The sequence below is a fragment of the Gobio gobio genome (assembly GCF_949357685.1).
Source record: "Gobio gobio genome assembly, chromosome: 25".
NCBI lineage: Eukaryota > Metazoa > Chordata > Actinopteri > Cypriniformes > Gobionidae > Gobio > Gobio gobio.
In genome coordinates this window covers 41,662,033-41,688,835 of record NC_137121.1, presented here as the reverse complement: position 1 = coordinate 41,688,835, position 26,803 = coordinate 41,662,033, and the positions used below count along the sequence as shown (strand labels likewise).

Genomic DNA, 26,803 nt, shown 5'->3' with positions numbered 1-26,803 from the left:
TATTGCTGATTGACTGCAGTGTAATGAGAAAAGGTCATTCCTCGAACCTGAGTGCCGATGTGACGAGTAATCGATGTGTTAAAGATGAACTGAAGCTCAATAGAGCTCTAGTGGCCCTCCAGGGGCGAGGGCAGGAACTGTTAATACATGATCTTAAAATAAATACGATTTCTGTGATTAAATCATGTCTAATGTTAACATTTGTAATCCATATATTTTCACAACATCAAGACAGTATTTAAAATATTTGCATTTGCATTTCATCAGTATCACTGATTTGTTCTGTTGGTTTCACTTTCGTGGACTCTTTATCATCAGTTCCCTTTGCTCTAGATTCCCGTCATTGGTTCGTTTCCATGGACACTCATTAATGATCACCGCTGTTATGAGTTCATCATTACTGTGTATTTAAGGTCCTCCTTGTGCACTCTTCATTTGTCCGGTATTGTTTGTCTCTTAACACGTTGCATACTTCTAGCTATTGGATTACTTGAGTTTGGTTTAATACTGATACATCAGTACTGATGCCCCTATGTTTTCATTTGAATGAACTTCACATTAAAATTCACAACATCAACCCGTTAAAATAAGACTATTTTCAGACTGCAGGAACATCCGTTCTCTTCAAGAAGACTGTTCACACTATTAATTGCAAGTGATGAGATGTGTGTTCAGAAATAACTAACCTATCTGCACGGGTTGCTTTGGTAACGTCGTATTCATTACGCACGAATGTGACGAGGCTTTCAAAGCAGACGCAGGACAAAGGGAGGTGCATCATCTCGCTCTTCAAAGAAGTGCCCTGTCGAGTCCATCGCACTATAAAAACTCAGTGGTACATGAATGAATGTATGAATACTTCTGGTATTTCCAGAACCAGTTTTGACATTATGGTTGTGTATCACCTTAAAAGTGATGCAAAAGACCATTAAAAATCCGATTTGAGCAGCCAGAGCATCCAGACTGAGATGTATCTGTAAAAAGATGATTGGATTCGCATTTCCAAAAAAACCTCCAAATGTGGTTTGAATCGGATTTGAACAAATCAGATTTCATGTGTTTTTCTGCTGTTCAGACTCAAAAGCCCAATCTGAATAAAATCTGGATATGCAAAAAGTCTGAATGTATATAATATAATAAACGCATTCATTCTTACAATAAATATGTAACTAAATGACTTAAATTTCACATCAAAACAAGTACAAAAACAAGATGCTTTCTCAATGAAATGACTATTGTTTCATCACTGTATCATATCTTTTATCTGGCAAGCTGAATCATTAAACACTATTTTAGGATGTTACGGACGAACTGTTTGCCACAACACAATGAAGTACTTTAATACCACATGTAAAGACGCTTTGATCTGTTCTGTCATACTTCTGTTTGCACGTCCAGTGGAGAAGCATTGTGGCTGGTATACCCATAATCCCTTGCTCTGAATAATTTAACCCTTTCACGCGCAGAGGTCACTACAGTGGACAGCGATTCAAACAGCATTTTCTTGCGTATGCATGGGTTTTGATGGCATAGTTGCACTTCTGCCTCTACAGTGGACTCTAGTGCATCATTCTGAACACTGCCACCCGGTGGCAAGCCTTTGTTTGTGGATTTTTTTCTCTCTCCAAACCAAGATGGCCAACAGCCAGTCAGAAACGCCAAGTTGATCCAGAATATCCATCCATCCTTCGATCCTAGGAGACTCTTGCAGGTAAAAAAAACCCAACATCTAATCTTTTGGCTGTAAATAAATGTAGTTGTGTTATTAGAATGTAATTTGCAGTTGCATAAAAATTATATATTATTGATTACGTAAGTAATCTGAAAAGTAATCAAAAAGTAATCTGATTACGTAATGCACGTTATTTGTAATTCGTTACTTTATTCGATACATCAAAAAGTAATCTGATTACATAACGCACATTACTTGTAAGCCGTTAGTAAATTAGTCTAACCACTCATTTCAGATGAGATTGAAAACACCTGATTTCTATTTTTTTCCACAGTCTGAAAACATCAATAGATCAATGTAGATTTCAGTCTGAGGTTTTCTCAGAGAGGACAGCTACGGTAGAAATGTGTCCATTTTGACCATAATCAGAATGATCAGCCAATAAGGGTAAATCAACACACTGTGGTAGACTGGAGGGAGCGTGAACATTTTCTACATAGTCTGAGGTGTTCCTCCGTCAGATCTTTGATGGAATCACGTCCTCAGGTTCTGATATCAAAGACACGCAAACTTGGGGACACCCTGGACAGATGGCTTGTCCATTACAGGGTTTTAAAAAGGAAACATTAATATCAGAGTGAGAGAAAAAAACAAAGCCATATTTCATTTGATTATTTGTTGCACTGTTCTTCCAGTGCTTCTGCAGTCACCAATTTCAGTGTCTGAAATAATTGTGGTCCACCACAAGATGGCGTTAAGGTGACTAACTGCAAAGTATTGAAGCTTTGATTTGTTAGCCTGGCATTCTGAATGAATGCCTCAAGGCTTCTGGCTTCATCTGCACATCCCTTCCCTTAACCACTGATTTTAAGCACATTCATCATTGACAACCACTTACATACAACTGACACAGAGTGGTTTCATAACCTTTAGAAATTGTGAGGGTTCATCGCGTTGTTCTGATGAACCCATGAATCAGTGTTTAATATGGTTTAACTGGTCTTGGGCCAGTTTAATAATTTATGTTCAGTTCAGTGCATAAATCAACAAATGGAGTGATTTTAAATTAGTCTCAATTTGGCCTAATTAACTAAGCTCTCTCTCTCAAAAAAAGATAACAAAGTATGCATATAGTTCATATTTAATGAATTGTAGATTATATTTAATAGTTTAAACTTTCATGGAAACATTTACAGTTGGTTTGTAAAAGGTGTCATTATGAATGTTTGGGCTGTGTTCTTGTGGGATGAACAGCGTTTTGACCTGCTACTGTCATCAGCGTGTGGGGTTTCAAGCATTCTGAAAGTATGAACCATTTTGTGATTTAAAAGAGTAAAAAGAGACTATTTACCATCATCCTTTGAAGCTTGGCATTAGAACAAGACGGAGTAATCCAAGTCTAATATATGAAACATCATTTCAAAACGAGTATCCATGTTTCATGTTGTGATGACGAACCTGTATGAAGATGTGCCAGCCTAGTACTGCATTTCCTGGAGTTTGTACGGATTCCATAAGTTTATTATTTATTGCATATTGACTGTGTGTATGTGTTAATGGACAATATCAACATCAATTGTTCAACTTGTTAATGTTATGTACACCGATCAGGCATAACATTATGACCACTGACAGGTGAAGTGAATAACACTGATGATCTCTGTTAGTGGGTGGGATATATTAGGCAGCATGCGAACATTTTGTCCTCAGAGTTGATGTGTTAGAAGCAGGAAAAATGGGCAAGAGTAAGGATTTGAGGGCGTTTGACAAGGGCCAGATTGTGACGGCTAGACGATTGGGTCAGAGCATCTCCAGAACTGTAGCTCTTGTGGTGTGTTCCCGGTCTGCAGTGGTCAGTCTCTATCAAAAGTGCTCAGAGGAAGGACCAGTGGAGAACCGGCCACAGGGTCATGAAGGACCAGTGGAGAACCGGCCACAGGGTCATGGAGGACCAGTGGAGAACCGGCCACAGGGTCATGGAGGACCAGTGGAGAACCGGCCACAGGGTCATGAAGGACCAGTGGAGAACCGGCCACAGGGTCATGGAGGACCAGTGGAGAACCGGCCACAGGGTCATGGAGGACCAGTGGAGAACCGGCCACAGGGTCATGGAGGACCAGTGGAGAACCGGCCACAGGGTCATGGAGGACCAGTGGAGAACCGGCCACAGGGTCATGGAGGACCAGTGGAGAACCGGCCACAGGGTCATGAAGGACCAGTGGAGAACCGGCCACAGGGTCATGAAGGACCAGTGGAGAACCGGCCACAGGGTCATGGAGGACCAGTGGAGAACCGGCCACAGGGTCATGGAGGACCAGTGGAGAACCGGCCACAGGGTCATGGAGGACCAGTGGAGAACCGGCCACAGGGTCATGTAGGACCAGTGGAGAACCGGCCACAGGGTCATGAAGGACCAGTGGAGAACCGGCCACAGGGTCATGAAGGACCAGTGGAGAACCGGCCACAGGGTCATGAAGGACCAGTGGAGAACCGGCCACAGGGTCATGAAGGACCAGTGGAGAACCGGCCACAGGGTCATGAAGGACCAGTGGAGAACCGGCCACAGGGTCATGGAGGACCAGTGGAGAACCGGCCACAGGGTCATGGAGGACCAGTGGAGAACCAGCCACAGGGTCATGGAGGACCAGTGGAGAACCAGCCACAGGGTCATGAAGGACCAGTGGAGAACCAGCCACAGGGTCATGGAGGACCAGTGGAGAACCGGCCACAGGGTCATGGAGGACCAGTGGAGAACCAGCCACAGGGTCATGGAGGACCAGTGGAGAACCGGCCACAGGGTCATGGAGGACCAGTGGAGAACCAGCCACAGGGTCATGAAGGACCAGTGGAGAACCGGCCACAGGGTCATGGAGGACCAGTGGAGAACCAGCCACAGGGTCATGGAGGACCAGTGGAGAACCGGCCACAGGGTCATGGAGGACCAGTGGAGAACCGGCCACAGGGTCATGAAGGACCAGTGGAGAACCGGCCACAGGGTCATGGAGGACCAGTGGAGAACCAGCCACAGGGTCATGGAGGACCAGTGGAGAACCGGCCACAGGGTCATGGAGGACCAGTGGAGAACCAGCCACAGGGTCATGAAGGACCAGTGGAGAACCGGCCACAGGGTCATGGAGGACCAGTGGAGAACCAGCCACAGGGTCATGGAGGACCAGTGGAGAACCGGCCACAGGGTCATGGAGGACCAGTGGAGAACCGGCCACAGGGTCATGGAGGACCAGTGGAGAACCGGCCACAGGGTCATGAAGGACCAGTGGAGAACCGGCCACAGGGTCATGGAGGACCAGTGGAGAACCAGCCACAGGGTCATGGAGGACCAGTGGAGAACCGGCCACAGGGTCATGGAGGACCAGTGGAGAACCAGCCACAGGGTCATGGAGGAACAGTGGTGAACCAGCCACAGGGTCATGGGCGGCCGAGGCTCATTGATGCACGTGGGGAGCGAAGGCTGGCCCGTGTGGTCCGATCAAACAGACGAGTTACTGGAGCTCAAACTGCTTAAGAAGTTAATGCTGGTTCTGATAGAAAGGGGTCAGAACACACAGAGCATCTCAGTTTGTGGAGTATGGGGCGGCACAGTCGCTGACCAGTCAGGGTGCCCATGCTGACCCCTGACCCCGCCCAAAGCACCAACAGTGGCACGTGAGCATCAGAACTGGACCACGGAGCAATGGAAGAAGGCGGCCTGGTCTGATGATCACGTGTTCTTCTACATCATGTGGATGGCCGGGTGTGTGTGTGTGGCTTACCTGGGGAACACATGGCACCAGGTGCACTATGGGAAGAAGGCGTGGCGGTGGAGGCAGTGATGCTTTGGGCAATGTTCTGCTGGGAAACCTTGGGTCCTCCATCCATGTGGATGCTACTTTGACACGTCCCACCTACCTAAGCATTGTTGAGACCATGTCCATCCTTTAATGGAAACGGTATTCCCTGGTGGCTGTGGCTCTTTCAGCAGATAATGCGCCGCCACAAAGCACACATGCTTCAGGAATGCTTTGAGGAGCACAACAACGAGTTTGAGGCGTTGACTCGGCCTCCAAATTCCCCAGATCTCAATCCAATCGAGCATCTGTGGGATGTGCTGAACAAACAAGTCCGATCCATGGAGGCCCCACCTCACAACTTACAGGACTTAAAGGATCTGCTGCTAACATCTTGGTGCCAGATCTTGGTGCACACCTTCAGGGGTCTAGTGGAGTCCATGCCTCGACGGGTCAGGGGGACCAACACAATATTAGGATCAAAATGTTATGCCTGAAGTTACTTTAGCACTCATTATCATTATTATTATTAAAGGGGTGGTAAAACACATTCTTTTGAAGGCTTGATTGTGTTTGTGGGGTGCACTGTAACATGTGTTCATGCTTCGTTTGAAAATAAATTGCATTATTTTTCATATATTTGACCTTTATTCTACACTGCTCTGTCCCTCCTTGTAAAACGGTCTGATGGTTTCCGGGTTGTATGAAGCCAGTCCCTCAAAAATACGCAATGGGCTCAGATTGGTCGACTGTGCTTTGGTCAGTATTAGAAACAATGGCGTCAATAAAACCATACCAATCTGAGCCCGAATCAGACCCAGAACATTTTAGTGAAGATGATCGAGCAGAACCTGTTCATTCCTCAAAAGTAACGACTGCGGATCTATAGTGATCGCTACTGAATGGCACTTATCGTATTTTTAGAACGGTTATAGCCAAATATCTGTGGCAAGAACTATTAACCCAAAACGAACACTAACCACTAGCTTTACTAGTAAGTTAGCAAAATCACACACAGAACCATGTTTAGCATGCCTGTAGATAAATAATACATAAAAGCTCTAATCAAAGAATCATTTACACTAATGCCAAGTTCGCTGTTGAGATTTTAAAGGTGTTTGTAACGTTAGGTGTTCGTCGGATAACGTTTAGTATGAATGAGCATTTAACAGACTGGTTTGTAGAATAGCGTTGTCATCTGTTTACTTCCTTGCTACAAGCTATTACAGGAAAACACATCGATGAAAAATAAATCCGACTTACAGGTTGTGGCCCGTAAACAGCTTCTGTTTGTAAATCCAGCTTTCAGGACAAGCCGAGGTGCAAATCCGACATTGAACTCGCGAAGATTGTGGATGTTTTCCTCTGTGAAATGTGCAGCGGGAGGCGCGCCCGTCGTGCATTCACACTGAACCGCTCATGAATTGCAACGGACAAATATTGTCCATTATGTCACATTTTCCAGTCTTCTCCTGCGACCCTGTCTGTCTTGTGCTTTATGATGGGCAGCATATATCTGAGACCTGTTCCCCTCTGTCTCAAACACATGCATATAACATGCTGTATGTTAAACGCCCATCCCCAGACCTGCTATCCGGATGAAAATAACAGTGTTTCGTCGGTATTGCAGCAACACCACTCCAGCCTAACTATACCACAACAACAGCGATACAAAATGGCCTCACCCCCCCTTATTTAATATTCTCGGAGGAGGGGTTTATGTAAATATTGAGGCTGGTGATGTCACCAACCCTGGAGGAATGTCTGTAGTCCTGCTGGCCGTTTGCTGTAGTCCTTAGAAACTGATTTCTTTAAAAGCAAATATCTCCCTTTGCTTTAAACTTTGAACGTTGTAACTTTGCAGATGTTGTTTATGCTCAAGCAGCAACATTACACGCTAGCTAAAGTTAGAATAGTGAAATCGTGGTTTACCACCCCTTTAATTATTTTATTTTTATTCATTATTTTATTGTATTTAGAAAAAAATACAGATGGACAGGGCTAAGGCTGAGCTGATCAGGGCCAGCTCTTTCCCTGATGACGCACATGTGAGTCCTAGGGTAACTTGAATCCCTCATCACAGACATTGTCCAACAAGCCTGACACAGATGGCGAGAACGCAGAGGCTGCATGCCTTCACAGTCCCGGTAAGAGCTTCATCTGTCTTCAGATCAAAAACACAAACGTTAGCGTAAAAATCAAATTCAGTATTGCTTTGTCGATTCCAAGCGACTGATTCCAAAAGCAATATGTGAATTCCCAATACATAAGCATCAATTGAGTTGAAAGAGATTCATCTAAAACAGATTTTGCCAACCAATAATATGTATTTTTTATTCACTTGCTCAATGGCTTTTTTCTCAGCTTAAACATCACAGATGGTGAGGGCTGAAGTTCGCCTGATCAAGGCGGAGTTGCCCAATGACCGGCATGAGAGAGCGAAGGTCTTGTGTCCTGCGTTGCAGACCGTGGACGGTGAACGTGATTTCACCAAGTACAACTTGTTCCTGGATTAGCATCTTTGTCTCGAGTTATCTCCTCTAAATATGAATAAAATGTGTGAGCAAAGGCAAACAGAGGCTCCTCGTTCAAGAATGTTGTACTCTTAAGGATCCATTGCATTATCTGCCAATCCTTCTTTGAAAAACACCTCTGCAGATCAGTGGTGAGGCTGTCAAGCACCTGATAAAAGATCACCATCACTGTTTTTGTGTCCTACAGTGCTCATCCTCAATGAGTCATGAAATCTTCAGCTTGTTTTAAACTGTCCTTTACACACTTTCATCTGAGAAAGAAAGCCCCTTGCCTCTACTGATCTATCAGCACTATTTTCAAGTGCTTTAATCGCACAGCGATTTCAGATCTGTTAAACACCTGACCCTCAGATTACGGCATGCCATGCATCAGTATGCCCACCTTACATCCGTAGGTCTCTGGCATTCCCTGATAGTCACTTGAAATGAACATAGGCAGATTATTAAGGTACTGCAGTAGAGCAAAAAAAGTTACCTTTTACAGCATTGAGCAAATCCAGACAACATGTATTATTGTGCACATAAAATGCATTTACAATCCACGCAGACTCCAGAATGCGTTCTGCTTAAAACAGATGCACCGTCATAGCCTTATTATATTTCTGTAGTCCAGGACATGTTTTTCAAGGCAATCTATGATCATTTCTGGGAGGCCTGTTGCATCTAAGCTTTCAGTTGACTGAAAGTGGTCCCTGTTGTAATAGTACCTCACAACTAAATATTTTTTTTTTTTGGTGTAACTTTAAATCTTTAGTTTCCTCTACACTGTAAGCCTATACATCTTGACCTAAAAAAGTTAATTGTGTATTGTTGAAAAAAAGTATAAAAAAAACATTACAATAACATTGCATTAAAAACTGTTAGTTCAATGAGTCTGGAAGGTCAGGTAGGTAGATGACCTCTCCTTTCCTTGGTTTCTTATTGTTCTTGTTAGGTGGATCACTGCTGGTAGAGTGTCTTCCTCTTTTCCCAGCATTAACCATGACGTGTGTGTGTGTGTCCAAGGCTCCTCATTTTTTATCTGTAATTTCCCTTTTTGTCTTTCAAACTGTTTGTCCACCCAGAGTATCCAGAAGGTGATCCTGTTTCTTGAAGACAGAGGTGAGCACCTACCAATGCCTTTGCAACAGCTCTTAGATCATCAGCAGTTGGGTCTGCTTTGACGGAGTATATGCCTGTTTCTGAGGAATGCCATGTTTCTATTCCTTTGTCACTTTTAGGTGTGTTCCATCCTTCAAGTAAATTTAGTTTGCTTGACGCAGCCTATATTCAACATCCACAGAGAAGTTTGGAACCAAAAAGATATTAGGCCATGGCATTCTCTTTTCCTGCCGTGATTCGGAGATCAGTGCTGCATCTGTACTTGGAGCATCACTCAATATTTCACTTGATGACAGGGGCACACATTCAATCACAGGAATGATTTTCACAGTCGGTTTCTGAGGGAGCTCTGACAAATCATTCAGATTGCAAACTCAGGATCTCGAATCTGTAAAGTAAAATTACAACCCCAATCCCAGAGGTTTCAACCGAGCATGACTTTGAAGTCAGCGTGATTTTTTTGATATCAGCTTCTGTAATAATAACTCTCAAAATCATGGTTTCTTGAGACGCCATCTGGAGGGAAAGTACAAAAGAGATTTAATTTACCAAAAGAATTAAACGCTTCAATGCCACCAAAGCGTCTGGTAGCCGCTCCGTAGGGAGGGGGTAATGTCACATGTCTGTCTTGTCCTGTGCCGCACATGTGGTGGGTTTGTCATGTTTTGGTGTCATGTCATGTCTCTGGTCCCTTGTCAACCTGCCCTTCTTGTTAATCTGATTATTGGTTAATTTGCCCCACCTGTTCTCCCTTATTTCCTGCCTGATTTGTCACCCTTTATTATCCCATTGTGTCTTCAGTCCTGTGCTGGTGTGTACTTTGTTACCATGTTGGATGTCTCCTGCTCCTCGTCCTTGTTCCTGGTTTGTGTCTGTATTATGTTTGATTTTTCCCCCCTCGTGGGTTTTGTTTTGTGTTTTATTATTATTTTGTTAAATAAACACCTTTTCTTCTGCATTTGAATCCTCGCCCCTTTTCCACATACCGTTCGTGACAGAAGCACAAAAAAATATCTGGGCAGCAAAGCTCATAAGAAGATGCTGAAAATACCATGATGTCATGACTTTGTACCTCTGTTCACAGCAACAATGTGAGCAATTTGCTTATGATCCAGCTCTGTTTTATATTCAGTCCTATTAATGCTGACAGATGGTGCAAGAAGTGCTTGAGTTTGAGGACGTTTTTGACCGAGTGCTTTCTGAATGTTCTCTGGGAATGTGGTAACTAACACTGGTGTAAACTTGGCCATTTCCACATCCAGCTTGAAGACAGAACTGCAGTCTATGATGGCTAAGAGCCCTCTGGTGTTTCAGTGCAAGTGTCACGGCAACTTTCTTGAAGTTCTGGGGAACACGTATAACCTTTTTGAAGAACTTATTTTTTTCTTCAAAGTGCATTGTCCAGACTTCAGTAAGTGGACCATGTACCCTAATCAGTCAAGGGTAGTGCTCAATGTAGTGCTGTTTTGGTCGTAGTGTAAAGTCAGGGAAGGTTGACTGCAAAAGGTCCCTATGCTCTTCCACCTTGTAGTCAAGGATATATGACTATGAGGTGCCACAATTAATGCAACAATGTCCTTGAAGAGCATGAGTATTTCCCATGTGTTGTCACTCACAGGAATGTTATGGCCAATAAGCAGAGTAAGAAGCCTAATTAGACACCAGTTCGCATGGCCATTTGCTCATGGCCAATAATTCCCAAAACTATGCCATTTGTTTGTGCTGATTTGTGCCACAAAAAATTATGTTTGTGCTGGTTTGGTGTAATATTTTTTTTGGTTGTGTGACATCACCCTCCACCCCATGTCGGTCAATCCGCTCCAAACTGGTGCCATTCGTTTGTGCTGTTAAAAATCTCAAATTATAAAATGTTGTATGGTATGCATACATCATTCCCTTAAATGAAGCAACCAAATGTATGAGGTCTAAATTCATGTTTGATGTGTATCAATATTATCCTAATGTTCTAATTGCAGTAGGGAATGCCTAAATGGTCTCAGTTTATAAACATAAGCCATATTGACACCCATAGCTGGTTTTAGGGCTGGAACTAATGATTCTTTTTTCAATTGTTTAATCCAGTGGTTCCCAAATTGTGGGTGTGTCACTATATTTAGACAAAATTAAACTGAACTACAACAGGTGTATTAGAATTGGGAAATATATTAAATAGTTGCTTTATTTCCCAAGGAGTTGGAAAGGTTATAGTATGGAGTGACTGCACAATGGGGAGATTTAAAAAGGGCAAAACTTCTACAAGCAGATCTGTGAGAACAATCCAGTGGGATAGATGCTGTAGCAAAAGAGCTGCGGTAAGCTGATGTTTTTAATAGAAACACTGAATATTCTTCAGAAATATGATGCCAGCTGTCCATGGTTTTATTTGATGAGGACATTTCATATTTTTAAGAACAGCTAAATGTATATCTTATATCTTAACTTATCTAAGTAATCAGAGGTTATCAGTCCTTCATTTGTGTCAGATTACATTGACAACTGACAATGCCGTCAACAAAGGACCAAACAAAGCCACTTTCTTGCTTCTCAGAAAAAACGTTATTTGAGGAATAGGTGAGTCAGTACATGGAATCATAAAAGCTGAAGTTGGATAATTTAATATTTAATCTGAATGTCTTTGGAAATTGATTAATTGTCCAAATTGATTGACCACAGGTGTGGAAACGGCAGATGTGAAAACCCAGTATGACAGAGAGGTTGAGGAAAGACACAGCAGATCTGGAGCCAAACAGGTCAGGGGGTTTAGTGTAGACCGGAGGCCAGGAAGGTTCAGGAGACTGGACAGCCTGGACTAAATGTTTGGAGACAATGTCCAACGGCGAGAAAATTTGAAAATCTTAGTCCATCAAACTGGAGACATGCAACAAAACCTCTCAAAGAAAAAAATGTAGGCCAGCAACCCACCTTAAAAGAGGACAAATAGCAAATGCCTTAACCCATGGACACAGTCATTATTTTTACACTAGACTTCAATCCACACCAAAGGTGCAACTCTTGGCTGGGAACATGACTGAGTGTCTCAATTAAAATGTGTTGAAGGTAATAGTTTCTGAAATGAGGAAAAAAGAATCCATCCACACCGACATCTGGATGGAAATATACTTAATGCAAACAATACTCAAGGTATGCAACACCAAATATTTCAAGATGCCAGGCTACATACAGCATTTTAGAATGAATCATTTGCGGAGCAGGTGTCCTGTGTCCCTCTATCTCGATGCCACTGGAGGAGTTGTCTCAAAAATACTGAAGCAGCCGAAGTGTGTGTTCCATGCACTCGCTCTTCCAGGAAATCGTTGAGATGCACCACCTCTTACCATTTGTGAAATGCTATCCAATGATCGCTCTGTACCACCAAATCGCACCTTTATTCACGCCTGAAAAGGCCAATGACGCATGACTACATGGGCGGGGCCACCTGCCCACAGCATAAAAATGCCGTCATGCGTCATTCCCTTTGTCTTTCAGCTCTTGTTGTAAGGCACAGAAAAGAAAGTTTTTATGCACAAGTTTAGCGTTGCAAACAAAAGCTAAAACTTTTTTAAAAAATGTCCAAACACAGCAAAAGTTCTCGCCACTGTCCAATGGCATGTGGGTATATGTTATCGGAGAAAGATACTCACAAGCACTACCCGGTGTGTCTGGGGATTGTCCATGCCAGACTGGCTCTCTCCAACCCTGGGGCATGTATGCACTGTCGGCAGCTCCATCATTTGACCCTCGAGCGGTGCATAGCATTTGTTGAGCTTGTGCTCAGTGGGGCAGTGGCCAGACACGGTACGCTTCTGTCCTTTGGGGCTGATTCGGATGCTGCTCTAGGCGTTTTCAAGGAGGCCCCTGGGACTTGGTATGATCGTATGGAAGCTGAGGAGGTTGTGAGTACATTTGACAAGGGTCCTCCTAGCTGCTTCTGAATTTAATCAGGAGCATCGTGGTGACGACTCTGTCTCGCAAACAGTGGTTAGAACATGCCTGCCTCTTTACCCAGATTGTATGGCAGAGCTTACAGCATCGTGGCCGAAACCCATGTCTCCTCCTCCTCCTCCGGTGCCGGGGGCGAATAAGTTCACCAAGTTTGAAGGAGTGGTAGAAGCAGGGTTAATATCGGCTCCCCCGATGGAGCATTCACATGCTGCATACCTGGCTCCAATGCAAAATAGTGGGATTTCGGGTACCCGATTCTCTCCCAATGGGATCGTACAGGCTCTTGTACAAACAGCTCAGCAGGATCTATAGTGATCAAGCCTGCACGGCTAGAGCTTTGAGCACAATGTCCTAGCTGCAAACTTATCTGCTTGGGGGAACTGAGCAAGGCCATGTCAGGTGGAAGGCCGTGTGAGGATCTCATGGGGGAAGTTCGATCCAAGGCCGACTATACAGTATACTGCATGCAACGCATTGCTCGTTAGTATCTTTGGGTCATGCGATGGCCAGTACAGTGTTCGCTCAGCGACCATCTATGCCCAAACGAGATCAGAATGCTTTTCTTAGTGCACCGATCTCCCCGACTGGTCTTTTTGGAAAAGGCCTTGACGCGTTTCAGGCACAATTTGAGAACACCAAGAAATAGGCGGAATCTCTAAAGGGTTCAATGCCTAGGAAATTCAGCTGACTGACACAGTCTGCAACACAGCCTGGTTTAAGATCGTCTTTTACGACCACCCCCAGCCAAGAGCACGGCTGCAGTAACAGTGCAGAGACCCAGTGCTTGGGAGGTTGGACGGAAGCATGCACAGCCTAAACAGCAGGCGTGGTCAGAAAAGAAGGGTCCAGCCCCGGCGAAAGGGAAATATTTCTCTGCAGGAAAGAAGGAGTGGTCAGATGCCTAGCTCGCAGACGAGGGAGGAACATCGGTCAAGGGGCAGCCGCTTTCTTCTCTCACTGAATAAGAAACCCTGCAAGAGAGCGGGTTCAGCTTTAAGTTTGTTATCAATAAAGAAACTTTGTGTTCAGCATATAATGCCTCGTTTGTTGATTGGTCAGAACAATCAGAATGCTTTGAAACCACTAACCTCACAACCGGGCTGTGTGCCGACAGAACAAGTAGTGATACGCAATAACCAGCAATATTCACACAAAGAGGCGGGGTTCCCCAGGCGATGCCAGGAATCCACGCTGTCAGCCTCCAGCCTTTAGGAGGGAACTACTGTTCCCAGAAGGAGGGAAACGAGGTACAACACCTCTGGGTCCTGCGCAGTCGGGGGCTCGGTGAAGAGCTGGACTGAACAAAGGGAATGACACATGCAACGCCATTTTTATGCCCGGTCCACGTCGTCATGCGACATTGGCCTTTTCAGAAGTGTATAAAGGTGTCTTCAGCAGATGGCGCAAGAGCGCGATATCCCGTTGTCATGTGTTGTACCTCGTTTCCCTCCTTCTGGGAACAGTAGTTATATACAAAACTCAGTGTTTGTGCATATGTAGTCCACGTGTGATGCGGTGATTGTACTGCTTGTGTCAAATCTGTTCTGTGTTTTGCACTTTTGGGACTTTTAAGTTGAAGTTATCGGTGTTCTTTTCTGTGTTCCTGTGGAGTTTTGTAGTTCTTGTAGTTTTTCATGTTGATTAGTTTTCCCAGGTGTTTCCCATTCACCACTCCCCTTGTTATCTTGTTGGCCTTGTTCCCTTGTGTATATATACCCCAGTGATTCAGTTGTTCTCCGTCGTGAGAAATGTGGACAGAGTGAAACTGTAGAACATGTGTTTATTAATTGTAATGGTAAGAGATAGAAATGTCTCTGATCCAAGCTCTAAGCTACTGGATGATGGCAGTAATGCGCAGTGTGGTTGCCAATAAAACGAAGAAGAAGAATGTTCTCTGTCGGTCGTTGTTTAAGGTATGCAGGTGTTCTCTGTTCCCTGTGTTTTTCTTTTGTGTTTTTCTCAGTATTTTTTTTGTTCCTGATTTATGTTTGATTGCTTATTTTCATTAAAATCCCCTGCATTTGAATCCTACTTCTCTGCCTGCCATCTGTTAATTCCCGGTTTCCTGACAGCTTGCTGCTGAATTCACTCGGTAAAGTAAAAGATCAATCTTTAATTCTCAGACCTGTCTTTCTCAAGTTACTTTCAAAATTAATGTTACAATATTGTATCATTCCCGAAAAAAGTACCTATTTGTATAACCTGGTTACTTTTTATAGAGTGATGTGTTGCATTACGTTTTCTCACCTGGCCTGGTCTTTCTTGTTTTTTAATATCAAAAAGTTCTATTTTTGTCAAATGTAAACACAAAAGGTGAAATTAATAATTTGTCCTAAACACTTAAGAGATTAAATGAACATACAGCAAAATTGGGAAGGAGTCATTGATAAAGTGAAAGGTAGCCTTAAAAAGTGGAAGTGGGCGACACCAAAAATGTCAGAGAGGAGGAAAAAATATAAACATAAAATCTAAATATTTTTTGAAAACAGGGAAAATGTCATTTTAGTATTGTTGCACACACTAGTACAATACAATACAGACTCACATGGACAACTTCAAAAAGGGTTGTTATTTGGTAAAAACTTTATTTTTGAACATTTCTTTAAAATTAATAACTATAGAAATACAGTAACAATATTTGTATATCTTATTTTCTATTAACTGAAGATTTAAACAGATGTTTAGGAGTAGCATCCCTACCTCAGTTTTTATTCACTTCAACAGATGGATACACCTTCTAAATATTTCTTTAGCTTTGTAAAGAAATTTGATTAGAAAATCCATGTAGGAATTCAGAGATGAACTCGAGTCTCAAGCTCAACATCATGGACCTCAGTAAAGTATTATATGAAAGTGTGAATTAATGCACTGTTATTAGGCATTCTTCTTTTTGAACCATAAAGACAATATGGTTCATCCTATGTAAACTATGATCCTATGTAATCACAGGCAAGGAGGTACATCAAATCATTTAACTGTGAGTGGTTGCTAAAACGTGTTCACAAATTTTGTGTTTCCAGTTTATTTTGATTTGGACGAGTGGCCAATCATAGCACAATAGAGGCGTTGCTTCCTGTCAAGTGACTTTCGCTTGCATTCGCCACTTACATTCTGAGAAGACAATGAGCTCTAAAATTGGATTGACTGGTGTAGCTGATGGACTGTCATTTTAGAAAAGTGTTGTACACACTATATTTTGAAATATTTTATTAGTTTTCATTTTGTTCTGTTAATTGTTTTCCCTTCAATTTTCCTCAGAACATGTCACTGCAGTCCATATTACTACGAGTTACGGTCGTCCCAATGACAATATATGTTATGTAAATATGTACACCTTTCAATAACGCTAAATACAATATTACAATTTATGTACATTTTAAAGATTTATAGGCAAACCAACTATCACTAGACTCATTTTACATCACCTGAGAAGCCGAGGGCCAGCACATGCTGTATGTAGGAAGTGCTGGTAGATGTTCAGACTTAATGTTTAACATATAAGTCCATGTCTTATACATCTGTGCACTGCATCGTCCAGTGTGTACATTACCCCATAATGCAGTATTATACGGGATAGAAGAAAATGCATGACATAATATTCATAAGACAGGCTGACATGTAATATTACATCTCTATGTCATATTTCCCTCTATAAAGTTGACAAAATTAGCGACATTAGTGTACACGGTGTAAAGCTCCGGGTTGCAGTTTGAAGAATCATGTCCGAAACTGACCAACCCTAGAAGTTTCCACTCTTGTGAACCCTGTCCATTGGAGTCCGGTGGGAAGAGGAGAATCCCTCCAGTGTCGGCAGTGCAAATGTTCGACTGATCAGCGCCAGCACCCTGTCGCCCGCACAACATGTTTTCAGACACACTAATAGGAACACCATGATTGGCATATTGCTGCTCACAGTGAACAATATCCCCCGGCATCACGTGGCCCATGCGCGCCTTCTCCACATTTCCCGCCTTCTGGTCAGGTAAGAGGGACCAGCCGGTCACCATCCCTTGTCTGAAGTCTTCTACTGTATCCTGAGCATTCGGTAGGCAGATCGGTTGCACATGTTCTCCAATACGAGCCTTGTCCAAGAGCTTCAGTACAGCCACATCTGAGTCCAGCACCAGGGGATCATAGTTTGGATGGAGAGTGATGGAGGAAACCTGGCCAATCAGATATGAGACGGAGAGTGAATAACAAAATATACAAAACACTGAATGTCCAAATAGCTGTATTCTAGGCCGGGGTATCCAGCACTGTTGTTGCATAGTTTAAATTGTGACTATTATTTCAAATAATATTTGTTTAGTATAAAATGTGAACCAAGGTGTGGTGTGTCCAAACTTCTGACCCGTAATCGCTGCAGTCCCTTGGTCACTCTCAGATCGCTGCGGTACTGTTTGCCCAGCACTACTCTGATTTTGGCCGTGTCAAGTGGATATAATTTCCCCAGCTCAGTGACACAGTGGGCAGCTACAACCACACTGCGCTGGTTCACCAGGGCTCCGCTGCAAACAAGCTGCCAACCATCCATTTCACTCTCTTCTTCCATCGGTTCGATGTTTTTTCCCATTGTCCTCGTCACACTTAACTTCCCTAGTTTGCTTGCAACAGGCAAGCGGTAGATGGCAGCCAGCCAGGGCCATTTAGTTTCTGCTGGGTTCTGAGGGTCAAAGTTTGTCAGCTTCCCACACACTGGCACAGAAAGAGAGAAGAGAAACTAAGAGAAGAAACAAAAGCAAGGAATACTTGACAGAATATGGAATACAACAATAAAAGAGCTCTTTGAGGATTTGGATTGTTGTGGATAACCGAGAGAGCTCAAGATAGTCTTTTATTACTTCAGTACCTCGTGCATTTTCTTGTGTTGACACTCTGATAGATTTGTGTGAGTGTGTGTTTGGTCCAGGAATTCCCTACGTTGTGGGCCAAATGTTCCCACAAGGATAGTAATACCAGAAATGTTTGACGTTGAGGGGGGAAAAATTCGGTCCCCACAAGGAAAACATCTTATAAATCATACTAAATTTTGTTTTCTGTATGGGTTGATTTAGGGGTTGAGGATTGAATTTAAAATTTGTATAAAAATAATGATATCTATTGAGTGTCTGCCTAAAAGAAATCTAGGCCCATTTCCAGAGGCACACCCTAAAATAATGGCAGATCACAAAGAATTTGGAATATCCACTTAATGTGTGGTTTTGTTGGCATTTACATGAAGACGTGCTTTTAGAACTTACTAACCCTCATTTTGTTACACCCCCCAGAGAACACCTATTTAGGATTTGAATCTGTGCAATAATGATGTGGACTAATTTAATGGAGCTTTTAGGTTTCTGTAAGTCATAAAGGTTTGGAAGGATGTGAGGGCGATTGAATGAAGGAATGTTTAAATGAGCTTTCCTTTTAACAAACACTGCTACATCTCCTGCAGTGCTGATTGTTTTGGGTCATGTGTGCCCTCACCTGGTGAACAAGAGACATGACGCCCACTCCACTTTCCCATCTTCAGACAGGTTCTGCGTGCACTTCCAGAGTGCTGGTAGTACGGTGACATACACTCGTACTCAATGTGTGTGTGGAGATGGTGAAACCCCTGTGGGAGTGGGGGGAGGCTGAAAGGGGTCTGGGTGGGCCGCACTTCCCTTAGGAAATTGGTCGCACCAGAAGAAGAATAAAACTTGTGCACAGGTGTTTTCCTGAAGAACAGAATTACATATGTTTGACACCATATTAGACAAACATACTGGATAAATTAAATTCAGTTTACAGTTCACATATTACATAAACCGTGTTACTTGAAACTTCTGCTTGGGAAGGAATGGGAGAATTATATCACAGTATTTAATGGGAAACCAGTAAAACTAAATGTGCGTGTTAATGTAACAGATTTTGCCGTCAGGAGTGAAATAGTACCTGGGAGGGATGTGGGGAGGAAGAACTCTCTGCTTGACCAGCACAGATACTTTGGGCTCTCGACAGGCTGTAGAGAAGAATACAAACAAAACACACCTTAGTTCTAAATTGATCTTAGCTCTGGGACTATTTTTGGGGATTTGCGCCTGGATTTGGCCTACCCAAATTGAAAAGCTTCCCATACACACATACAGTGTACACAATTTTGGTGTCATTTTACAGGAAACCCTTTGAAGTTACACAAAAAACTGCTAAAAGTGAAAATCATGTAAGTATATGTTTGTATATAAGTCTAATTTGCAGTCAGGGTAGTCTAGCAACCATTTGTTTCCATTGGCGTGCGAGCTGGAAAAACCAAACTCTGGTCAAGCCAATCACATCGTGTATAGAGTCGGTGGGCGGGCTTAACATAATGACGGCAGAGTTGACGCAGTTCCGCGTGCTACTTGTAAACAAAGAAGCTGGCGAACAGCGGTCTTTCGAATCGGCTTTGGCTGCGACTCTGGAAGACTTGGAGTTAAGCTTTTCTTTGAGAAAAGAACAAAGAACGGCACTGAAGTCATTCTTAAGAAAGGAAGATGTGTTCAACCGACCGGATACGGCGAAAGTTTAATCTATCAACTAGCTCCGCTTCACCTTCTTCGTTACTCTGGTTGGTTGTATCGCTATCCTGCAGAGGGAATTTGAAAGACAACCATTTATCCCGCCCCTCGGATTGAGCCCTGCCAATGGTGTGTTCCCAGACCCAACATCTTGATTTGGGTCTGGCTTGTCAGGCTACTTGCATACATGATACAGACAAAATTCTTTTTTCCAGTAATTTCTGGAATCTAGTGGAAACGGCCCAAACTGTCTGCAGGGTGCTAGAGCACACAGGGCACACTTTCAAAAATGAGTTTATAACCAAAAAAGCAAAAAGCGCCTCTTTTTTGGGGTGGGGGGGTTATTACAGCTCAGACAACATATACTCACATGTTTATCACTTTTAGCAGTGTTTTATGAAACTTCAAAGGGTTTCCTGTAAAATGACACCAGTATTGTGTATTTAGAGACACTGTATGTGTGTATGGGAAGCTTTTCAATTTGGGTAGGCCAAATCCAGGATGAAATGGTCCCAGAGTAATTTAGTGTAAATAAGTTATTTTGTGTAAAACAAATGCCAAAGTGATGCATTTAACATTTAAAGTATATACTTAGTTTTGAATCGATCTTATGTCAGCTTTTAGTATGTATGAAAATTCTTAGAGTTTGTAAATTTCTAAAAAATATCTTGAGTTTCTCAAATGTGTGTTGTCAATGCAGTAGCATTTGCCAGCAGCTATCGCTCTGTAACTCTCGCCTTGTTTCCCATCAAAGCTAAGCATGGCTGAGCCTGGTCAGTATCTGGACTGGAAATTGCCTGGGAAAACTAAAGCCCCGTTTCCACCGAAATTACCCAGAACAATTTGTACCAGGAACTGCAAAAAAACCATCATCCTTCAGATGAGAAATTTTACTGACTGGTGTGTGATCATAACAAATCTCAGGATTACTTTTGAAAAGTATTACTTTAGTAACATTGGCCCACAGGCCTCAATCATCCCCATATCTACAGCACAGCGTATTTTAATGGGAAACTCTGTATTTTAGGCTGTTATCACACTTGGGTGCACATTGCAAGCTTCAATCCAATTCAACCAGACATTAAAGTGATTGCAACACCATGTGAAATGACAAATGACCATCTTGTCAATTTGAGTTGTTGTAGGCTTGTTTCTGATGTGTGAGATCCAAACAAGACACACGTCCAGTCTAGTACTGCATTTATCAAATGTATCTAAATGTATTCAAGCTTGTAGATGTAATTTTAAACTTACAGTTTCAATGGACAAACACATAGTACAACATAATGGCTCTTACTCCATGTGTAACACCATTGTAATTTGTTCGAATTCATTCTTATTGAATTTCCCCCTTTTTATCTTTAAAAGAGAGAAGTTCTGCGACTGCACTGACCTCTAATGCAAACAGGCTGGGAGCCGGACCAGGTGCCATTAGTCTGACACGTCCTCCGATAGCTGCCACTCAGAGCATTCGACTGGTTACAGAAGAACTCCACTGTTTCAGGAATGAGGCCAGGTACAGACTCATAGTAACCATTATACAATGGTGCCAGTTGAGGACACGGTCTCCCTTCATCCTCTGAGACAGAGAAGAGAAAGAGTGAGAGTGTGAAAGAAAACTAGTACAGTAATAGTGCTCAAAACAGGCATATTTCTTATGTGTGTCCTATGCACATTATTAGTCCCATAAAAGTGACCGTTCAGAAGCTACTATATGTCCAGTCAGTTTTTTATTTTTATTTAACAAAATCCACTTGATAAACAGGCCAACATTATATTTCAAGATTGTGCAGTCTGCATCAGTACAGCTTCGAAAAAGGTGAACAATAGGCAAAAGACTACCGTCCCATTTCTAAATGACCTTTTTATCTAAGGTCTTAGAAAAGGCCAGTTTTAAATCAATTACAGGCTTTTCTAGTTCAAAACAATATATTTGAAAAGTTTCAATCTGGATTCAGAGCAAACCAAAGCACAGAAAAGACTGTGGGTATTAGGGTTTAGATCATTTCTTTCGAATAGGACCTTTTCAGTTAATATCAGCCAATCTTATTCTAAATCTTCCCCTTTGAATTGTGGTGTTCCCCAGGGTTCAATTCTTGGTCCAATCTTGTTCTTACTGTATATGCTGCCCTTAGGCTTGGTTTTTAAAAGGCATGGAGTTTCTTTTCATTGTATTGTTGATAATACGCAGGTGTATCTACCTTTACAGAAACAGGACAAGAGGACAATTACATCTCTACTAAATTGCCTGCATGAAGTTAAACTATGCCTATTAAACTAAAGACATTTTTTACACTTTAACAAAAGTAAGACAGGGGTAATTTGGTTCGAAAACTCTGAGTCTCAAGTCCTCTCTGATTTGGGGAAATTGGCTCCTTTCTGTAAATCGGTAGTTAAGAATCTTGGGGTTCAGTTCGATGTCTCTCTGAAATTTAAATATAAACAGATCAACTCTGTGGTTAAGTCTTGTTTCTTTCAATTGAGATGACTAGCTAAGGCAAAACTGTTTCTGTCACCTAGTAATCTTGAAAAGCTTATTTTAATGCCTTTATTTCTGTAATGTTGGACTACTGTAATTCTCTCTATGCAGGTGTGAGCTAATCGCTGTTAACCCACTTGCTGCTGCTAGATAACAACTTATAGTTCATATAACAACTTAGCTACTTTACATTGGCTTCCTAACCACTACAGGGTCGATTCTAAGTTACTTATCTTAGGGTGCTTTCACACTTGGTTCGATTCCCTGGACCGAACCCGAGTTCGATTGCTCCCCCCTCCCCCTGCCCCCGCTGGACTGTGTTCATATTATATTATTTGGATCCGAACCGGGGTGCGTTTGCGTCATCAAAGCAGCAGCTGTTTACCCGGTTGCTTAGTAATGACATCGAGCGTGAAGGCGGCAAAATGCATAGCGTTGCTCACCTCACTTTTATATTTTTGTTTTTTAACCGTTGGTTTTGTTTCTAAAGCTTCAGTACGTAATGGCACTTGCGTCCATTTGCCGCAAATGTACTGCAATGCTCTAAAGAATGCTGAAGACGAGCAGAAATAAGGTTTACAGCTCTCTGCTTGCAGTATGTCAGTCACGCTCGTCAGGAAAATTAGTGAAACACACACACACATTTTTATCAAATCATACGTCATTAATAGCGGTTCACTTCCGCGATTTAGTACGATTGCGTTCACATCAGCAGCAAACCGTACCGGAGTTCACATGAACCGTACCCCAGACCACCCTTTTTAAGCGGACTCTGGTACGGTTCGCGGGTGCGCACCAGAGTTCGGAAGACCGTGTTCACATCATCCAAACGTACCGAACTCTGACGTCAATCGAACCCGGGTGCGCACCAAAACTGCTAGTGTGAAAGCACCCTTAGTATATAAAGTCTTACATAATCTCCTCCCTCTTATTTAATTGATCTTTGCATTTACATAAACCTCAAAGGAATCTAAGGTCCTCAAACCAGATGATAAAAATGAGTGGTGACCAGTGGTGGCTCCAAAGCGTTGGAATGGCCTTTATATCTTAGACTTTTACCTACATTGGGTTAGCCTTTGACTCTACACATTGAGTAAACATGAGTCTCGTTCTTTACTATGATGTTTAGCACATTGGTTGTTTTAATTGTGCTCTATAAATAAATAAAACTAAGAGTTCTGAATCGTAAAACTGGGCTTCCAAGTCCACATCAATTGTCCACTTTAGGACAGCGCCATTATAGACTATTCTTTGGCAAGCTGAAGACTCTGATGGAAGGCCATGGCCATCAAGAGTGTAGTTTCTGAATAACACTTGAGGAGAACTGGATTCTCAAAGATGTTCAACCAGCACCCACTTCACTATAAAAGATACTTAGTTGCATACACTTCTCCGTATAAATAGTGTTCATTCTATCCCAAAGATTGTAAGAACCATTCTAATGAATGTGTATCATTGTAGAGATGTTTCAAAGAGATGCTTGTGGATATTCACCTTCATTCTTTAGGTTTGATTGAGATTCTATATTTGTTTCTTGTTGCAAATCTTGTCCTGCTGTCTTTTCAGTCACTGCATCCACTTGGACCTTTTCCGTAGGTGTAACCTTCATTGTCAGTCTTCCGGTTGTTGAGCTCACTGTTGGTATGATTGCTGTGCTGTTATTGCCAGGAGTAGCTGTTGGGAGTTCTTCGGTTTCTTTTGGAGGCAGTGTCCCCAAATGTTCCTCTATGTCATTCCTATTTAACAATTCTGTGTTATTCCCTCTGTGTATGATATCTATTTCGTAAAGAATGTTGTCTTTCTCATCTTCAGTCAGGCTTAATATCGTGTACTGGGGTCCATGGGTTATTTTTTGTCCTTTGTCCATTCCGCCATCTTTGGTTTTGTCCTTTTCTGTTTGATTATTGTCCATCCTTTTGTCTATCAACACAATATCTAAGAATTCCATCTCCAAATCCTTTGTTGGACTTCCATCTTTTTCTCTGATATCTACATGTCCATCTTTGTCAAGGAATTTAAGATTATCATTATCCCCTCCAGGTTCTTTCTTTCCAATTGTGTTAATGCTGCTGTCAGCATCCTTATTTTCAATTTTATGCTTTTCTTTTACAAAATGACTCCCAATATCTTTGCCTATGTCTTTTCCCAACTCCAAATCTAGTCCTCCATTATCCTTTCCAGCGGTAGTTTTTTTTGGTCCGTCTTTGTCTGGTTTTGACTCATTTTCTTTTTCTTCTGACGTTTTGTTCTTGGTATGGCCCACTTCATCTTGTCCAGTAGGTTTGTGTTTGCCTTTGTTTTGTTCATTATCTGCTCCAGAAATTATGTCCAACTCTGTAAGTAGAAGAGATTCAAAGGTTCAACAAAACGTGCACATGAAAATAAATAGAAAAACAACTAGGCCTAACATACATGCCAATGATTAATAGCAGTAATTATTTCATGCAAAATACATCAGCTATGTTTTCATCCAAAGTTTAACCATGCGCATAATTGGAATAACATTTGTGAATAAAGCACAAATTCTATCCAGTGAGACAAAGAGAACGTCTTAAACTGCTGCCAAATATCTCTAAGAAAAAGGTAATTTGCTGCAGTAGAAAGCACTGTGGATTTTTTTTCATATAAAATAAAAGCCTTAGAGCACGCAGACGAAATGCAATAAACACGGTCATGTTATCTTGCTTTCGGGTGCCTGCTGTCGTGTAAGAAAGTTCTGGAAAGGGAATTATACTGAACCACTGATGACCGACTTTGCTCAGGCATTTCAGAACAACCAAAACAGCATTTCAGATGCTGTGCAAGGAGATCAGTTTGCTGGTTGGTCCAGTTATGCCGTCCGTCCCATTGAGCAAAGTCACATTACTTTTTTGAAGAGCTTGAGAGCATAAGTAATGAGCAGTGACTAATGGCCATCTAGCCATCCACAGATTAGACAAAAAAAATGCCCAAATGGTTTTCATCTCAGTCACAGAGATCATTTAAAGAATGATCCAGTAGTTCAGTGCCAGAACACTTTAAAGAATGAACCAAGAGCTACTAAAGAAACAACAAAAACTTAATTGACAATATTAATTAACATATAATAAACATATGTCTAGCTAAATTCTGAGTCCAGGTACCTTTGACACAGGTCGGTGGCGTCCCACTCCACGTGCTGTTGCCCAGGCAGGTTCTCTGAGGGGCTCCGTTCAGTTTATATAGCTTATAGCAAAAATACTGGATAGCAATAAGTACATCATTTGGTCCATAAACAAGGAAGTAATCCCCATGCTCTGGCTTTAGAGGAATGCCACAGTTGTGGTCAGGCACTGGTGGAAACATAGTCATGCTTCAACTATTAACAAATACATTTTTTAAACATCTTAAAAAGAGAATCTTTGTTTGAATTGAACTATGATTATTATTGCCTTGCTGCCAGATATATAAGAAGTTATAATGAGTTTTCAGTTGTTTACCGCACTGTGGAGTTGGTGTACTCCATGACCCATCCAGCAGACAGGTGGCCATCTGGAGACCCTGTAATGTGTATCCAGGGTCACACTGGAACCGAACGTATCCTCCAACCCTTACATCCAGATGTGCCGTTCTCCCGTGGGCTGGAATCAAAGGCCTTCCGCACTCAAGCACTGAGAGATCATGCACACACAAATGTGACATGTTATGGTATAGAAATGGCATGGTGGTTGAACAAATTACCATAGCGAGCAGTGTTGCCAGTTACTTTGAAAAAGTAACTTAGTTTTTTTTACAGATTACTTGATTTTAAAAGTAACTAAGTTACTTTACAGATTACTTGATTTTAAAAGTAACCAAGTTAGATTACAAGTTACTTTATTAGTTACATTCATCAGTTGTCGACAACACCTCTGCAGCCTCAACATAAAAATGACAACCGTTTTTGCCAACACTTTATTGGAAGTGCATTTTTAATAGTAACGTCAACAATGTATCTCCTGAAATGGTATCTCCAAAAAAAATCTTTGGACTAATTTGATAAAATCTAAACATGTTAATGAAAAGGTACAAATTACTTTGTGTTCTTATTAAATACATTTATGAAAAACAATTTATATAAATTTTTTTAATTTATATTTATATATGAATGTAAATAATTATATGGGCCTACACAAATAATATAAAATTACAAGATTTATAGTTTAATGTAAACCTGATGTGCAGCTCTGTAAAGGGACAACAAATATATGATCGATACGTGAGAACAATATATTTTTTAATAATCTTTAAGTGCACAAAACTATGAAAATATATGAAACGCTTCAAAACAGAGCGGCAACAAAGCACTTATGCGCATCCCGGGTGCAGAATGATGCGCTTAAAGCAACATGGAATCAGAGTGTGCAGTGCAGCGCGAGTGCACATTGAAAAGTTCACGGCATAAAGAGAAGATGAGCGTTGAGCCCACAAATCCTAGTCTACTATGTAGCCTATATCGGTCCATACATTCACTGATTATTTGTTTCTTCACAGTTTTAAATTCCGGTTATTGTGCGTGTGATGCTAATTAATAGTCCTTGTGTTGTCACCCGGGTAGCTCGAGCACAACATCTTTCAGAAACCGCTAGATAAACTCCAGCAAGATAAATTATTTTATCAACATATCAAGTATTATAACGGGAATATATCATATGGAGTGAACTTTACCGTGCTGCTGCTGACTGGAACCGGGACGCGCAGTTTTGCTGAACGGAGAATGACAGAGCAGCGGAGGAAAGACATTCAGCTATGGAATGGCTTTAGATGACTTTGTA

The 26,803-nt window shown here is 42.0% G+C and overlaps 1 protein-coding gene across 1 annotated transcript in view; it reads right to left on the bottom strand.

The window, feature by feature from the left end:
- Positions 1–15,593: 15,593 nt before the first annotated feature.
- The window catches only part of pamr1b (peptidase domain containing associated with muscle regeneration 1b), a 41,328-nt gene continuing 30,118 nt past the window's right edge, over positions 15,594–26,803 (bottom strand). Inside the window, exons 7-14 of the mRNA XM_079809366.1 lie at positions 25,490–25,660; positions 25,154–25,342; positions 23,526–24,365; positions 20,946–21,131; positions 18,951–19,017; positions 18,501–18,733; positions 17,386–17,729; positions 15,594–17,197 (exon numbers count right to left, since the gene is read on the bottom strand). Coding sequence (XP_079665492.1) covers positions 16,667–17,197; positions 17,386–17,729; positions 18,501–18,733; positions 18,951–19,017; positions 20,946–21,131; positions 23,526–24,365; positions 25,154–25,342; positions 25,490–25,660 — 2,561 coding nt within the window. The 3' untranslated portion in view covers positions 15,594–16,666. The remainder of the gene's footprint in view (positions 17,198–17,385; positions 17,730–18,500; positions 18,734–18,950; positions 19,018–20,945; positions 21,132–23,525; positions 24,366–25,153; positions 25,343–25,489; positions 25,661–26,803) is intronic.